Source organism: Tympanuchus pallidicinctus, unplaced genomic scaffold (genome assembly GCF_026119805.1).
Source record: "Tympanuchus pallidicinctus isolate F22 unplaced genomic scaffold, pur_lepc_1.0 scaffold12, whole genome shotgun sequence".
Classification (NCBI taxonomy): Eukaryota; Metazoa; Chordata; class Aves; order Galliformes; family Phasianidae; genus Tympanuchus; species Tympanuchus pallidicinctus.
In genome coordinates, this window is record NW_026294637.1 from 17,381,760 (window position 1) to 17,399,258 (window position 17,499).

Genomic DNA, 17,499 nt, shown 5'->3' on the forward strand with positions numbered 1-17,499 from the left:
AAATGGAGCGGAGACAACCAGCGTTTGCCTTAATCCTCACTGTGTCACTACTTGGGAATGAATTTGTCTTTAACTGTTCTTCTGCTCAGTTTAATTAAGGTGGAGAGGTAAATAATCTGCAATTCATATAAGATATGAAGAAGCAATGTCATAAATATCCCTTGTTAGAAAAATAATCAGAATCTGTGGATTTAGAGTTCTGTTTCCAGAGTCATGGGAAAGAATCTCATCTTTCATTAACAGAATAAATGTTTAGCTTTACATTGGATGGAAAAAAACCTGAAAATGTCAAGTCAGCTTATGAGATAATCCTAATTTTTTTCTGGTATTCATATTTCCTCTCACTTATGACTATTTTAGCTCTCAGTTACTGGAATCTTTTCCAGTGTTCTTCATTTTTGACATCACTTGAGTTGTAGGGGGATAAAAGCTGAATCTCAGGCCGTGGAGCTACAGAAATGTAGGTCAGTATTGGCTGTGCTACTTGCATCCTGCTTTCCCCTGCCAGCTGCTGCACTCACTTCATGCTTTGCTGAACCATTTCACCTGGTGTCAACTAAGAACACATCAATGCAATGCCATTGTTTCTTCAGCATGCTCATGCACAGACCTTGTCTCGTGAGCAGAGCTCTGCAGGCTTGAAGGTGCTGTGATTGAAGTAGCTGGTAGTTAAATAGGTTTAGGCTAATCTCACCTGTGGCAATGGAGGACTGTTGTTTTTTCCTCCTAGGCTTGGTTGTCTTGGGCAGGTGATTTCAAAGCTCTGAATGGCAGGCTGCTAGCAGAAAGAGTCCAGCTAGCAAGAACTGTTGGTGTCGGGGGGTGGGTCATGTAAGTTTGTATGAGTGTTCACGTCGGTAGAAGTGGGAAATTCCATATGCATTCTTTCCTTTTTATTTTTATAAACTCTGGTGTTTGAGCTCTGTGTCTTTTCAAGTACGTAGCTGAGATGGTGGGACACACCCAGCTTCTGTTCTTTCCTGTTAGAAAAACTCGATGAAAAGCCCAGGCATGGCCACAGGCAGGTGAGAAAGGAGCAAGCCTCTGCAGTTCAGCAGTCTTGTAGCCTGCCCTTAGGTCTTGTTTGTATCCAAATACATGAAGGTTCAGAACGAGACCTGACATTTTTGTGTTCTGCTGAAACTAAATGTGGAAGAAAAATCATATATTTTAAGCTCAGAATATGGGAAAAAATGAAAGGGAAAAGAAAAGCTTCTGAATCATTTGTTTGTGATTCCTGAATTTTTAATGCTAGTTTGGAGTCCCACATAGAGCCTGATTTATTCTGCTTTCTGAAATGCAATGCTTTTGGACAAAATGGTACCAATTTGAAGCTTGTTGATTACTCTGACTTCCTGTCACTGTTTTCTGAGAACTTAGCTGAAGGTCTGTGTTCAGTCTGGAAGGGATTGCAGGAGCTGCATTGTTTAACTGCTCAAAAAGATAAGTTTATCACATCACAGCCTGATCAGCATTTATTGATAAGCATTCTTAGAGCGTGGGTTGTAGCACACAAAAGCAGAACAAAACCCAGCTGGCTGTGCAATGGGAAGCTGTAAAGGTCGCGGTGTTACAGTCAGCCCTTACAGCGGGTCTCAGTAACCAATATGTAACATTTCTTTTAAGGTAAGTTACTTGGTGATCTCGTTCCCAGTTAAGAGCAACTTGCTTTCTGTCCCAAAGCCATTCCTCAGGAAGATTACTGAAAAGACCTGTATCAGAAGTGTGTAGGAAACAGCTGCTTACAAGAAACTTCCCAGCGTTTTCCTGAGGGTTGCTCCTATTCTGCTGTTATTTGGATGAGTATTGTGTGCATTGATATGCAAATAGTGCACAGAAAGGGGTTACATCTTCATACTGATAAGTAGGAAGACAGAAGAGGTTGGAAATTTCTTGCATTGTCTATGCATTCCAAAAGGCAACATTCCAGCTTTTATCACAGCGCCTTTTTATAGTCTTCTGAGAACTCTGCATGCAGAAACTTTTTCTCTTCATGGATGTGAAAGCGGCTCATCTCTGCTCTGAGGTCAGTAACGTTAGTCAGATAAGTGTCTATAATTGAGTTCTCATAGAGACATTTAATTAATGCCTTTTACAATGTAGCCATGCAGCACTCCATGGCTGCGTCGCATTGTTCTTTCCTCCCAGCTCCTGTGGCTGCTGAGAGAGCACAGCACAGCGCAGAGCTGAGCAGCAGGGCTGTAGCACAGCCTTGCAGCAGCGCGTTGCCTGAGGCTGCTGTGGGAAAGGGACACAGCTTCTTGCAGGCACGGAGGTCCTACTTAGCGAGCTGGGATTTACAGTAGGAAATGAATCAGTCATACCTATGGTTTTGACACTTGGGATGTAAGTGGCTGCTTCTCAACTTGCTTAGAAGCATCTCAGTAGCTCAGCTGCATCTGTATAACGTTATAATTGAAAATATAGAAATGTGAGGAATTAAAGGCTTTTGCAAATCACAATAACGAGTTTTCTGACATTTACTTGTGTTTCTACTGCTAAATAGCTTGGTGTTTAAAAGATAAATGAAGCACTGAGTAATCATCCCAAATAAGCCAGACAGTACATCAGCAAAAGCTGACAAGGAATTAGGCAATTGATCTTTGAGGGAGCAAAGAGAGAATGACAGATCAGATCAGTGAAACAGTTGACAGATCAGTTGCTTTTTGGACGGTGAGTGTAGAGGAGTGTTGCCACTGTTGTGTTCAGTGCAGTGGCAAACCATGATTTGTAACTAGTTTTGGCCAGGAATTCAGAGATGATGGGAGGTTTGTGGAAGCCCACAAGGAGATGATGCCACATGGAACAGAGGTGATAGAGCTGAAAAGTTGTATAGAAGAGAGGAAGCAGAAAGACTAACAGGGTCTGATTTTATTTATTTTTTTTAAAGCCATAGGGAGAAATTAAGGCATCAGGTGGTGGTTCTTGCTGCAAAAATGAATTTATCTGATTGTTGCTGTCTCTCAGTCACTGGCTGAAGCATTTCATTATTAAATTACCTCTTAGAGGCTATGGTGTGGCCAGGCTGGTCATTCTTGAAAGAACTGAGAAAGATGAAGATTCCATGGGTTCTTTCTCCCAGTGAGTTCTCACTGCCCTCCGTCTCTGGTCTGTGCAGTGTTTCCTTGGTGCAGGTAGGCATAGCTCAAGCACACGAGCCCACCTCACTCGTGTCAGCAGCTGCTCTTGGTCTGCACACTGCGTTTGTTCAGAGGAAATAGCAGTCATTCACACAGGGCCTGCACCTTGCTCTGAAGGTGGTTGCATGCTGCCAGTGGCATGAGCTTTAGTTTGTGAGCTTGATTCAGCTTTGGCCCAGAATGTCCCTTTAATTCTTGATCCAGCAGAGGCTCACAGTATTGCAGGGGTTGGAAGGGCCCTCAAGAGATCGTTGAGTCCAACCCCCTGCTAAAGCAGCTCCCTGCAATGGGTCACACAGATCGGCGTCCAGCTGGCTCTTGAGTATCTCCATAGAAGGAGATTCCACCACCTCTCTGGGCAGCCCATTCCAGTGCTCCGTCACCCTTACCATGAAGAAGTTCTTCTGCATGCCAGTACAGCACTTCCTGCGTTCAAGCTCTGGGCCGTTGCTCCTTGTTCTATCACTGCATACTGAGAAGAGCCTGGACTCACCCATTTGCTTCTCTTTTCAGATTTAAGTTCCTATTGTCATACACAGAACCCTCTTGTAAGGCTAGAAATGAAGACTTACATGCATTCAAGAACTTGATGTATCTTGTTCTTGGTCCCTCAGTTGTCATCTCTATAATCTTGTAGAATTATATGCAGTTTGCTATGCCTTGTCCTCCACTTGAAGGACAGTGAGTGCTGAACAAGTGGGCTAATTAGCAAAGTAGCAAGCACAGCAACCCTGAGCTAATCTTTTCAGTTGTCAGAAGAAAATTACTTAAAACTGCTGCTGAATTAAGCCTACTTAACATCTCTGAAATGTGGATTCAGTATAGTGAGCTTAACATGTAAGTCCTGTCTGAAGTGGCAGCTTGCCATTTTTTTCTACAGTGCATTGAAATGGTTTAAGTTGGGGTAAGTACCACTTTTACTCAGAATGGAGACCAAGTCTGAGCTAGATGTGGTGGGGGAGGGAGGCAGCCTTTGTGTGGGATGCTCTGATGGTCCAAGTCCAACTGTAGCTCCCCTTATTGGAGACAAGGTCCTGCTTTCCTCATTGAGGTGCTCTCCAGATTGTTCTTGTTAATAGATGAATTAAGTGAGCACTTGCTGTAGGTGTGTGCTTTCCATCTGTGGCACACTACTGGAAGAACTGTTTAGCCAAGGTTGGCAGAGGTGTTCCAGCATAGAATGTCCCAAGTTGGAAGGGACCCATAAGGATCATGGAGTCTGGCTCCTGGCTCCATATATTGCTCTTCTCTATCCTTGTGGCCATTGGAAGGAATGTTTTCAGCTGCTTCTACCTGCTGTTTTCTACTCATCACAGTGTCTCTCGTAAGAACAAGCAGTGTTTATTTCTGCAGTGGCACAAAAGCCGTCAGTGAGGATGGCAAATTTGCTGGTTTGCTCCTGTGTTGACCAGAAACTGAGCTGGACACTCTGCCCTGGTGGGCTGCAGACTCAGTGCTCTTTTTGTAGAGCAATGCTTTGTTCTAAGGATCAGAATATTATCCACATGAAGTCTTAACTCTGAGCGATAGCAAGTTTGAAAAGAAGTGATATTTGAGATCTTAAAAGCAAAACCAGGAAATACAGCAGAAGGACGTATTACTTACTGTGTGAGTGGAAAACTCGCCGCGGTGGACAGAAATTGGATTAGAACATGCTGTCATCCATAAAATATTTCTGGAGGTACTTTGGGCTTTTCTCATGCTGCTCCCTTTCTGTTCCTGTGGAACTGGGTGGGGATGGCCAACGAAGAAGTGTGGAGAGTGACACGTGGCCTTGCTCATCAGTGTGTGCTGGCTGGGTCATAGCAAAATGACCTGGAATCTGCCGAATTTTCTTCTGTGGCTGAGAGGTGTGCATTTGTGTACACAAAGTGGGATTAGGAGGTGGAACTGGGAAGCGCTGCCAGAAGCATTTTAAACAGGAGTGTGAACAAGGTGATGGTGAGCGAGGCATGGGTACTTGAACAGAGCACAGTTTCAATGGAAGTGATTCCCTTACTAAGCAAGTCTGCTTCTTGCTTAGTAACTGTAGCACTCCTACTGTCCAGAAATCCCATTTTCACAGGCTAAAGTTTGGAAAAGCTTGGTTTCTTGGTATAGTTTGAAGCAATAAGCTTTTCCTTTAGGTATCATTTACATTCTGAAGCACAAGACCTACGTATGTTATGCTGTGGGTTGGAGATGAGCGGCGTTGCTGCTGTCTCCCAGGATTCACTCTGCACACTGCAGCTTGGTTCTGAAGGTTGGCCCCCTGCTGCAGTTATTGGAGCTGTGGCAGAAGTGGCCAGCCTGCTGGGAGAGCTGTGTGCTTGTTGGGGGAGAGCCAGGGTGCAGATTTGTGTGCTTTGTTAAAAAAAAGCCGAGCTCACTTTAGATGCAGACTGAACCTGCAGGATTCCTCTTGGCAGGATTGCCATGGAATGTCAGAATGCCATGTGCATGTTTTTTTCTATGGTTATACATAGATGACCCTTCCTAGAGGTCAGGAAGCAGTTCCAGGGTGGGAATTAGCCTTTCTGGACAACTGCTAAAGACCAGGGAAGGCAAATTTCCATTACAGCAACAAATGTGTCATTTCAGGAAGTCTGTGAGCTCAAACATGATTGTTAAAGCATTCATAAATGTGTAATGTTTTTTACTTTTACAATTGTATCGTTGAAAATGCAGTGTCATGCTTTTTTGGGATGTGCAGGGAGGAGTAAAAGTACAGCTGAGAATGCTTTTTGGGAGTAGCCCTTCCTAAATGAGATGGGAGTGCTGGTGGCTGGAGGGACAGTTGTCTAACTGAACTGCAAAGCCCCTGAGCTAAGGTGCAGGGTTAAATGTGGTGACAGATCTTCAGGTAATTGCTGTGCTCACTTCTACCAGGCTGCAAAAGACAAGCAAGGGGAGGAAGTTTTCGGAGTCAGCAGTACTGTGCCTGCATTTACACTGGAAAATGTTTCAGTTCCACAAATCCAAAAATACAAGAACATTGCCTAATCTCGTGTTTTCTACCAGCTTCCCTCGTCTCTGTTTCTGTTCAAGGCAATGTATTCCCAATTGATGTTGTATGGAGGTGAGATCATATGTTGTAGCCCTCTTCTTTCTCACTTATAACTCACGAATTTCTCACTCACGAATAAACCAATGTGTTATTGACCTTCCAACACGGATCTTGGGGTTCAGCTCTCACTTCCCCTTGCAGTAAGAGCTGCATATCGTATGTTGCAGTCAGGCTGTCACAGTTACCTCTGTGGGTCTGAAATGGGGTGGTGTCGGGCAGTGAGGGGTAACCACAAGGAGAAATAGTGCTCCAAGTGGTTTTTGTGGTGCCACAATGAAAGGGTTAAGGTTAGTAGCATTTTCAAGACTGTTTGTGAAGTTTGGTTGTATTCTTAGCTCTTACAGATTTTGTATATGACCACCTTCAAAACAGCTGTGCTTCTTTAGCCATATATGGAGATGTTGGATAATATTTGTTTTGTCTCAGAGAAACCATATTTACTTAAATATATATAGAAACAAACTCATCAAAAGGAAATGTAAAAGCGGTATAGATCTTTGCTGGTTGTTAAATATGGAAAATACTCAAACCTGAATGCCAAATACCTTTCAGAACGTTTAAAAGTAAACGTGAATTGGGAACCATTGAAGTTGTGTTTGAGACTTTGGCTGTGACACAGGAGAACTGCGCCCTCCTGTCTGTTCAGTCTTGGGCTGATTTGAAAAGATTTACATTCTCTTTTAGGACTACAGGTATTGTGAGCATAGATCAACTCTACCTTTCAGGGCTTGTGTATGTTTCCTGCCTCTGCAATTCCTTGTTTATAGCACCCGAGGAGCAGCAATGGAAGAGGCAAGTTGGAGGCAGTTTAAACTTATAGGTCTTAATCACATTTGTCCTGGATTCTTGTTTGCTCTTTGGCTCTGAGCTCTGCTCTGTTCTTAATCATTATTTTCCCTTGCCTCGTTTTGGCTTCTTGCATGTGATAAAAGAACAAAAATGATAGGCACAAAGAAGAGATTGTGGCATCAGTAAGGAAGGCAGTGGGGAGAAGTGAGCGACTGTCTTCTGAGCAATTCATCCAGTCTACTGGAGATGGCCTGGGAGTCAAAGGAAGCATTGCCAATGTTTGCATGCTGTTTTAAGCACTCAGCCTAGGCCATTCTGGTGTATTGCTGACATGGCTTCTTTCTTCTTAATCCTACTTCAGCAGCAGGACAAGGTATTTGTGGTTTGTATGCTGCAGATGCACCAGAGACGTGCTCTGTGCCTGCCTCTCTGCCTCCCAGGCGTCTCTCATGCCTGCTTTGTTGCTTAGAACTGGGAAGCGGTCAGCGTGCTCTGGTAGGTCTGTGCCATGGTGGATATCTCCCTTGTTCTGCAGTTGTGATACAACATGGCATCATTTCCTCTTGCCTTCAGAGGATGCAGAAGAGGATAAGTAAGGCTTTCTCTAACTTATCTGTCTTCTCTTGTTGATCGCTTCATAGGGCCACGGAAGTACGCGGGTTCTCACATGATGTGAAAATCTTGAGTGCTTTCTCCCTTGGTGAGAGGGGAACCCCGGCGTGTGCTCAGTGGGAGAATGCAGTTAGCAGTCCTTGAATTTCCCTAAAGCCTTCTGTTGGTGTTGTGGCTGTAGTCTTTCCCTGTATAAGGCCTTTACACATCTCATCTTGTTAGGAAATCGTTAAGAATGGTCACGGGAACAAAGTGCACTTCCAGGAGAGAGGATGCTTTGTGGAGATGCTTTCTAAGGATGGTACTGCCCTTTCTATTTCTGTTCCTTTCATGAATCCAGGCAGGGCTCTCTGAGTGCTGTCTTCTGACTTTTACATAGTTGCTTGAACCTTGTATCTGCTCATTTGTGCGAGTTTTCCTTTTTCTGTCCTAATCTGAGGTTCATACCATTTCTGTCCTGTGATGCCAATGGTGTGCTGTGTGGGAACCAGCCCAAATTATGGACTCTTTAGAACAGCTGTGGCTGAAAAGGGCCTTCAGTGCACTTCCCATATTGTACACCCAAACTTTCATTTCTGATGCATGTTTGTCTGTTTCTAGAGAACTTTAAGAAATGAGAATCCAGGCTCCTCAAGCAGTCTGTTTCCAATCTGCCCCGTTCTTGCTATTAGAGAAAAAATGGCTGTTATCGGTTCTCTTGGCCTTTTAAAGGAAAAGAAGTAGCAGATCAGTGTGTGGGTATCTTTCTGTTCTGCACAGCAAAGGCTAGCTAAGGAAAATGATTTACTTTAAATCATATTTTAAAACTTTTTTTGTTTTATGTTAAAATAGTTCAAAGCAGCAGCACACATAAGAAAAATGAGAACAGAAGCATGTGGAAATGGAGTCATTTTTCTCTGAAGATGAGTCCTGTCTCGAAAGGAGCAGAATTGGTTGTCTGTTCTGTGTGAGAATCATTTATTCTTCCCACACTTCATTTCCTCTAACCTTTGTCCCTGTGCCATATCAGCACATGTAAAACATCCAATTCCATGCCGTCGTTGTTGCTCTTGGGGTCAGAGCAGATGCTTTTGTGCTGGGTCACGGAGCCTGTGGTGAGTCACTCTTGTAAGTATGTACCCCATCTCTTATTTGGTGTATTCTCACAGCTGAAGTATTCAACCCCCTGTTCTGTAAGACGGGCAGTGATGGCTTGTTGTGAGGCATTCCGATCTGCGTTCCTCTGCGGCGGCAGCGAGTTTCCACTCAGAGCATAAGTGAGCAGGGAGTATTTGCTGTAATTTCCTGCCAGCTTTCGTGGTGAGAAGTGCTTTGAGAGGGCCGAAGTGGTAAAATTGCTTTTAACCAACTTCTCAGTCTCAGCAGGTATATCCTGAATTCTTTTGTCTTCAATTGTGTAACTTACACCTTTGCTGGTCAGTCACAGCCGTGCTCTCTGGCGTTCATAGTTGTCATTTCATAGCACTCATTTGATACTTTAAATTGCCATGGCCGTACTCAAGCATTAAGTTACACTGTTTCTTGCTTCACTTGTGTGATGCTGGTAAATACTAAGAGCTGAGCAAACATCGTGAAAAACTTCAGACTCCATTCATTTACATCTTTTAATAAACTGCTTTGCTCGTGGCACTTTTCACATTCCACATAGCAAAGTGATTAAGTCTTGCTGACATAAATGATCAGAGGAATTGAATGTAAATTTTCAAGAGAAGTAACTGTTTCCTCTCTGAATGGCAAAACTAGCCTGGGAAAACGAGCAGGCTGTGCGTGGTGGATGGCCAGTGTGGGTTCAGAGAAGTGTCAGTGCTTAAGATGTGTTTTATGTGTCTGTTATGTCTCTGTTCTTTTTAATGGGGCATCTGTTCTGCCTTCTTGATATAAAAATAGGTATGGGCAGACATCATGTCAAGTGGAATATAACATCATCAGACTGTGAACATCAGAGAAACATTCAGAGAAAGGCAGAGCAAGACTAAGAAGTGGTGGAGACTCAGTGGACACTTACAGATGGAACTGCAAAACCTGGGGTGTCCTTGGGGCTGAAGGACTGGTCTTGCTGGGGTAATGATTAATTAGCTGTAAAAAAAAAAATAAAAAAATCTCAAGTTTCATTCTGGATATTGTTGAGGCAAAATGTACTCGTTTGAAGGGAGAGAACCAAGCATTGCTCTGCATTTCTTTGCTTTTGTGTGCGGAGTCACTCAGTGGAATTGTCAGCTATGAATAGGGGCCTGGCTTCCAGAAAATGGGATGTTATGTAGTGAGATTCCTTACACGTGCCCTGCCTTCATGTGTTTTTGTGAAGAAGGGGAGAACATAGAACCAAACACTTCTGCTTTATAAAATTATATTTTTGCAGGTGTTCAGCAGTTGATACAAGCTTTTAGTGCTAATAGCTCTTACTGCTTGCCACAGAGATACAAGTAATTAAGTGTAAAACTAATCTTTGCATCTTGCCCTTTGTTTCTTAAACTGCTTGGAAATGCATTGGAACTCTGAATTTTTTTCCTGAAATTTCTATTTTGATTGCCTGTGTTTCTTGTCCATTTTTACTGTGGTATTGGAAGAGAGCAATAAGGTCTGGGGAAGAGGAGGCTGAGGGGAGACCAAACAGCCCTAATTCCTTCAGTCTCTCCTCATACGGCACATTCTCCAAGCCCTTCACGAGCCTTGTTGCCCTTCTTTGGACCTGGTCCAGCTCCTCCATGCCCTTTCTGTACTGAGGTGCCCAAAACTGAACAGAGTACTCAAGGTGAGGCCTCACAAGTGCCGAGTCCAGGGGCAGGATAACTTCCCTGGTCCTGCTCACCACAGCATTCCTGTTACAAGCTGGAACGCCATGGGCCTTCTTGGCCACCTGGGCACACTGCTGGCTCATATTCAGCTGGCTGCCCATCACACACCAAGATCCCTTTCCATCAGGCAGCTTTCCAACCACTCCTCCACAAGCCTATAGGGTTGCCTGGGGTTCTTGTGACCAAAATGCAGGGTCTGACACTTGGCCTTATTGAAACTCATACCCAGTTTACCTCAGCCCATCGGGGCCTGTCCCTCTGCGGTGCCTTTCTCCCTTCCAGCGGATCAGCGCTCCCTCCAACTCGGTGTGGTCTGCAAACTTACTGAGGGTGCACTTAATCCCCTCATCAGGATGGTTAATAAAGATGTTAAATAGAAATGGCCCCAGTACCGAGCCCTGGGGGCTGTCGCTTGTGACTGGCAGCCAACTGGATTTTACTCCACTGACCACAGCTCTTTGGGCCCAGCCATCCAGCCGGTGTTTCTCCCAGTGGAGCTTACGCACATCCAAACTGTGGGCAGCCAGCTTCTCCATGAGGATGCTGTGGGGACAGTGTCAGAGGCTTTAGAAGTCCAGGTAGATCACATTGACAGCACTAAGTGGGTCACTTTGTCATACAATGAAATCAAGTTTGTCAAGCAAGGTATCTCAGTAAAACATCTGAGTTTAAATAAGCTGTTACAAAATGCTTGAGTTGCAGTGCTTGGTTAAGGAATGCTGTGGTGGTTCTGTGATAAAACAGTTGCAATTTTTTACTTGCTGTCCTGTGAAAGGAAAACTGTGGAGCTCCTTGTTCTGACAGAGGATGAGACAGCTGAGGAAAAGGAAGTAGGAGAGGAGAAGCCCCCGCTCAGATGTAATGCTCCCATTGGAGCTCATGCCATGAAATGACCTGATTCTAAGAAGAGAAAGTTGATTGTGACAGATGTCACTACGTACTGTGTGTGTAGAAGGCATTTAAAGACAAGGTTGGCCTTAGGTTTTAGGTTTGGGGTCACCCATGTGTTTAGGTCTGATTCCCTCTAATAGCATTGTTAACTATGCAGCCATAGTAATGGTGCTCCTGAGGAGTTCCTCTCCAGCCCCAGCCACAGGTTGTTCTTACTGGTGATGCAGCTACTTTTAACTTTTCCTTTCTAGTCTAGAGATGTGACTAGAGATTAGATCCCATGGCAGCTTTCAGTCCACTCAAAGTGCAACTCAACCTGTCACTTCATATTTTTGTGCTGGAAAAACACTACAGTTATATGGCATAGCCTGCAAAAGTGGGCATGAGAAGAGATTAAGAACAAACTTGTTTTTTAAGGTATTTGATTCCCCTCTGCGTGTGGTAGCACTTCAGTTTTCATGCTGTGTAAGTTTTTTCCTTTCCCTGGTGATGCTCATGTTTCTACACTGAGTAGAGTTGAGCAGGAATTGAAAAGTTCACCTAGAAAACTGCGTTCAAGAAATAGTTGAGAGATTTGTGTTGGTTCCCATCAGTCCTCAGTCAGCATCTGGGGACCTGCCTTGTTTTCTTGCTTACTGGAATAGATTAGAAATCACTGTAAAGTCACTGCTGTTAATTTGTCTTTAGATACAAACACTTCCAGTGTTCATACCGAAAGCATGTGGGTTGACAAAAGAAAAAAAGAATGAGGTGTGTGTGCTCCCAGTTTCCTGTGTTTATGTTGTGTTTTTACATGCAGTCAGGGTTGATGTCCGGTCGGTAAGCGAGCGTAACTTTGCTGCTGCTGCTGCTGCCTAGCGCCAGGTGTGAGCGCACACAGGGACCTGGTGAGAAGGTCCAGTGGGCAGCAGGACCTGAGCTGGTGGCAACCAGTGGTTCAGGTGCAGAGCTGCTGGGTTCTGCTTGGGAAAGTGAGGGAGCACGGAGTGCCACCGGGTTGGTGTGAGGGTGAGAAGAGGCCCTTGCCTGCTGAAAGACTGCTGGAGGCACCCGGACGACTAAGAAAGCTATTTTATTATCTGCAGACGTGCATAATACTGTTCATAAATAACGAGGTTTGAGTCTAATTACTTAAGCTTCCTTTTTTTTTTGAAGAGATTAATTCAGGACTGTGAAAACTGGAGGAGATTGTGTAACCTAAAGCAAAACTTGATTACTTTCACTCCGACATCTTCAGAGAGCTAATCTCTCCCCCTTTCCTGGAAGCACTGTATTTGAGAGCTTTCAGTTGGTTTTTGTTACTTTTTTATAGCTGAGCTGCTGGTAGTTGAAAGTGAGTGTAATGTGGAGTTCCAGTTTAGAGAACTGCAGATGTGTCTTAGTAAGGACATCTGGGGGTTATTTTAGTTCAGCCTCCCACTCAAAGCAGGACTATTGCCAACAGTAGTTCAGGTCAGCTTTGTGTAACTGAGCATTTCAGCTCTGCAACAGCACACTCTACCACCATCTCTCTGCTAGTAGAGAGGCTTTTTTCCCCAATGTCCAGTCTGAACTTGCAGACTGGCCTGCGAGTTCAACTGACTGCCTGTGCCATTTCTTTTTGTCACCTCGGGTACTTCCAGCAGCTGTGGGCACCTATTAGATCTGCCCCATGCCTCCTCTGCTACACTGTGCAGCCCCCATTTTCTGTAGCATGCCCTGTCAGGTCAGGTGCTATAGACCCTTCACCTTCATCTCGCTGGCCCTCTGCTGGATAGTGTCCAGCTCCAGCACATCTCTTTTGACCCGAGGTCTCTCTTTTTTCTTGCACTTTCCTTCTTCCTGTATGGTAGGGATAGTTTTGTTTGGAAGGTTATGAGTGCTTTCTGGAGAAGCTAGATTGGCATAATGCGTATTTTACAGAGACTGTCGATAATCTCCTGCTGTAAACATTAACTGAGCATTTGCTTAAGCGAACAAATTGGAGGCATACCAGAGGTTCATTTATCAGCTAACATCTGTAGTAGCTATGATGGTGCAGAGCTGTTGCTAAAGGAAGCAGATATTCCTATGTTTTCATTGAGGCATGAAATGAATAGAGCAGAGCTCACATTCGTGAAACAGAATGCCAGATTTATTATTGGTGAAGGAAATTGTCTTCTCAGCAATTCAAACAGTCTGATTTTTCTTGAAGTTGGCTGTTCTGTTGGTACTCAAGGCCAATATTACACCCCACTTCTCTGATAGTGTATCATGCCACATTTTGAGATATCTTTATTATTTCCAAGCCGTCACTTGGGATGAAATGAGCTTGAAAAGTGTGTCTTGATCCTAGGATTAATTTAGGCAAGCACCGTATCTCTTGCAGGAAGGAGGATGACAGGGCTCCAGCTGAGGTTCAGTAGGAGTTAAGGCACTTAGTTGGGCAGGAGGTGGGCTTGCACTGTCAGCCGTGCAAGGAGATGCTCAGCTCTGATACCAGCTTCATCTTGGCTAGTTACCAAGGCTTGGCTGGATCCCCAGCATTCACAAAGTAATGTTATATCCATGTTGCTGTAATCATAGAACTAATCCTGGGCGTTCCTTAGCGTTCCACAAAGCTGAGCTGTTCTTTGCCCTTCAGAGACAGGACTAATGATTAGCTCCTGAGAGCAGCCTTTGGAGTTCTTGACCAATTTTAACCAAATAGAGCAGAAGAATAAGTGTTTCATGTCTGAAGTCCTTTTGGGTAGGAGTGCTGTTTGGGTGGCCTGCTGCATTCATTGTTTGTCAGCACAGATTCTGCTCTTAGTCAGCTGTAGTACTTCTGTTATGGAGAGTAAGACTTTTGCTTTTGGATCACTTTGCTTTCCACTCTGTACTGAAATCATACCAATCCAGGAGAAAACAGAACGATGTAATTCACCTTTGTCTCTGCAAGCTTTGAAGCACAAGTGTACCAGCTGGAAGTGACAGCAGTGCTCAAGTTGAGTGACTGCTTTCTCACCAGAGGTGACTTCTGAACTGAAGTAGCAGGTTTGCTCGAGTGGCCCTGTCATTTGGGGCAGAACTGCAGCTGATAATTGGTCGTAGGGTGAGTTTGTGTTTAAGGCTTTTTTGGTATAGGATTTGTTTCTACAAGACTGTGCTGTGGCTTAGTAAGAAAGGGGATGACTCAATTTTTTGAAACGATTTGTATTGGTTTGGATGTACGTTGTGCCTGAAACCACTTGTTTCTGCAACTGTCTTGGGAGTTGCAACTTCAAGTAACGTGGCTGCCCTTTTTTCTGTGTACTCTTACTTAGCAGTAGCATTCAACTACAGGCATAGGTATTTGGGGAGTACGTGGACAAGTAATTAGTAAATGTCATCTTGATCTGAGTGTTCAAGAGAGTCACGGTAATACAGCTTTCTTTTGGGATCAGTGCAGGAGGATCAGTTTCTGACACGTGGTATAGATTGAACAGGAAGGTGGATTGGAAGAGTGGGATCTGTGTGCTGACTGTGATTTCCAGTGACAGCGTGGCACTGATACAGGGCTCAGTTAATGGTAAACACTGAAGCATCACTTAGGATCTTTTTTCTGTCTTTGAACACGGCTGCTTGTAGGGTCTGTCCTGAAGCCAACTGGCTATGAGTGGCCATTGGGTTTATGGGTACAAGCCAATCTGTCACATTTAAACAGAAATGCTGCTGAAGGGAAACAATAAGATAATTGACTTCATGTCTTTGTTTTTTTGTTTTGTTTTTTTTCCCAGAGGTATGGAGAACTTGGTGGCTGGCTCCACCCTCCCTCCACTTTTTGTAGATGAAGATGGATCTAAGGAAGGCAGTGATGCTGCTGCGTCTGGGTAAGTGACTGCTTTCTTAACCATCTCTTCTCTCTTGAAAAGTTTTTTATTTGCAGAGATGTTGGTTTTAGAGAGAACTATACAGCATGTTGGAGGTGGGCTGTATCAAGTGACTGTAGTGGCGCTTGCTGAGGAAATGATTTCTGGTAATGATAACTCATCACTGATCTCAGTCAGTCACTGAGAAACTGATGTTTTTCATTTTTGTCAGACTAACACTGCTTTTACAGATTGAAACAATGGCTTCTTTTAAAATCACGATGTCAAAGTTAATAGTCTTTTAGGTTTGTAGGATCGTTAAGGTTGGAAAAGACTTCTAAGATCACCTTGTCTAACCATCAACACATCCACACTAAACCACGTCCCTCAATGCCACATCTAGCAGGTGCAGTGACTGCAAGGCACCAAGCAATAATGTTCAGACTTTGTAGACAGATAAAGCCCTGTAAAAATAGATATGGAGACATCTGCTTCAAATCTGAATTTACTTGTCTGGGACTTCAGACTTGCTGGTCCCAAAGGGAGGCACGTGTTCCAAGTAGGTTTGTACTTAGGAGGTGTTAGAGTTGTGAATGAGTTTTCATCAACTTTCTCTGCAGTGGCTACATCCCATTGAAATCTGTCTTATGAATATGGTTTAGAAAGCTTCCCTGGTAAGGAAGAACAGGCAGAAAATCTGAAATGTTTTTCAAGCCATGCCAATGATTCTGAGAAACTGTATTGTTCCATTTTCTTTTTGATATGTACGGGACATCATTACAGGAGCATGGATGATTTTTCCCTTCTTGTCTCTCTAATTGTTAGTAATATGAACTCAATCTGATATCTGAAAGTCAGGCACGGGTCTCTAGCCCTTGTTTCTTCACTGGTAATTATGCTTTGATTGCTGATAAGAGTGGGTAATGAAAATATGCTATTTAAAGGCAGATTTTCCCATAGGCATTCAGTTAACAACTCTGTTAATATCTTGGTTTTCAAGAGCTGTATTCTGTATTAGCTGGAACCCCCTTTTTAATATTGAACACGTTTGATGTGTATGTAATTAGCTGTAGAGCTGGGTAAATGGCCAAGGCAGACCTGTAGCATATACTGTTGTAGTAATTTTTGTGAATGCAGCAGCACAAGGCAAAGTAACACGTAGCCTGGCTAAGTAAGGAATTAGAAGCTGAGAGGAGCCCCAAAATTGTACGTTAATTTGCCCACTGAGAACAGGGAGAACATCTCAGTGTTGCCCCCAAAATATGTACTTATCCTTACAGGCTCACCTCCAGAACCTGTTCTTTGTGTTGGCTTCTGTACAGCTTGCCCTTTCTTAAAAATGGTTGATAGACACAGCTGTTGCAGCAAAATGAAATAGTGCCCATTCAGGAGCCTCTTGGGACCTAGGTTTGTTTGTGCTTTAAGTGCTCACGTGCATCAACAGGAGATTATGCTGAATGAAATTTAATCCAAAATCATACACAACCACAATCCTTTAAGTGTAGTTGTAGAGAAATACATTAAATGTATCTAGGAAGGTGCATATTAGAGAAGATTAGACTTTTTATTTCAAATTTCTTACTGTTTTTTTGTGTAGATTCATGCTTTTTGATTCAAACGCTGATTTGCTTGACAGCTTGTGTAATCAAAAGCTTCAGAAAAAGTGAGACAAAATAACACTTCAAAAATCAAGCTGGCTTTCATAGTAACTGTGGTAACTGCAGCAGTTGTTTGGATGGAACAGCCAGTTCCTCAAAAGTGACTTTTTTGAAATCTTTTTCATGATGACATCGGAACAGAATATATTTGCAATGTTTTTGCATGTTTTAAAAGATTAGGAAGGAAGTGATTTAGCAATGCAATGATTATTTTTTCTTTTGCCATTCTGTGCTTTTTCAGATTAGCTCATTCTGAGGGTTCGTTCACTGGCGGAGCTTCGCAGTCTGTGAACAACCCGGATTTGGTGGAGGATTTGTCACAGGTTCAGCAGCTGCAAAATGAGTCTACTAACACTGCTGAAAACACTGAGCAGAAACCTGAGGAGGAGGTGAGGTGAAATAATGGTGACTTGGAGTTCTGTCATTATTCTGTCTCCCCTAATGAGATTATTTCTTGGATAGGATCGCAAATTGTCAGCCGCGTGCCATTTTCATCTGGTGGTTCTCCCTGGTTATTTCTCTGCTGTTGCATAATGGCACGCAGCCGATGACAGCTGACAGTTCTGCACAGAGGGCATCTCAAGTGTCTGTCATTGCTAGGATGGGCCCCAGAACTGGTTCTGCCTCTGCTGTTTGTGAAGACTGTATGTTCCACTGCCACCATTTATTTCCTCTGTTGCGGGGCAGAAAATTGAGACTGCTGCACTCATCTGGGAGTAAAGGATGTCTTGGAAAGCATTATGCTCACTTCTTGAGGCTGCCGTGTGTGTACTGCCCCAC

General features: G+C 43.7%; 1 protein-coding gene across 7 annotated transcripts in view; it reads left to right on the forward strand.

Moving 5' to 3' along the window:
- The window catches only part of HMG20A (high mobility group 20A), a 37,751-nt gene that overhangs the window by 5,529 nt on the left and 14,723 nt on the right, over positions 1 to 17,499 (forward strand). For all 7 annotated transcript variants that reach the window (XR_008203919.1, XM_052672532.1, XM_052672533.1 and 4 more), the window contains 2 exons: positions 14,990 to 15,082; positions 16,961 to 17,108. Coding sequence is in view for 6 of the 7 variants with exons in the window: in XM_052672532.1 (XP_052528492.1) it covers positions 14,994 to 15,082; positions 16,961 to 17,108 (237 nt within the window). In the remaining variant the exon portion in view is untranslated. The remainder of the gene's footprint in view (positions 1 to 14,989; positions 15,083 to 16,960; positions 17,109 to 17,499) is intronic.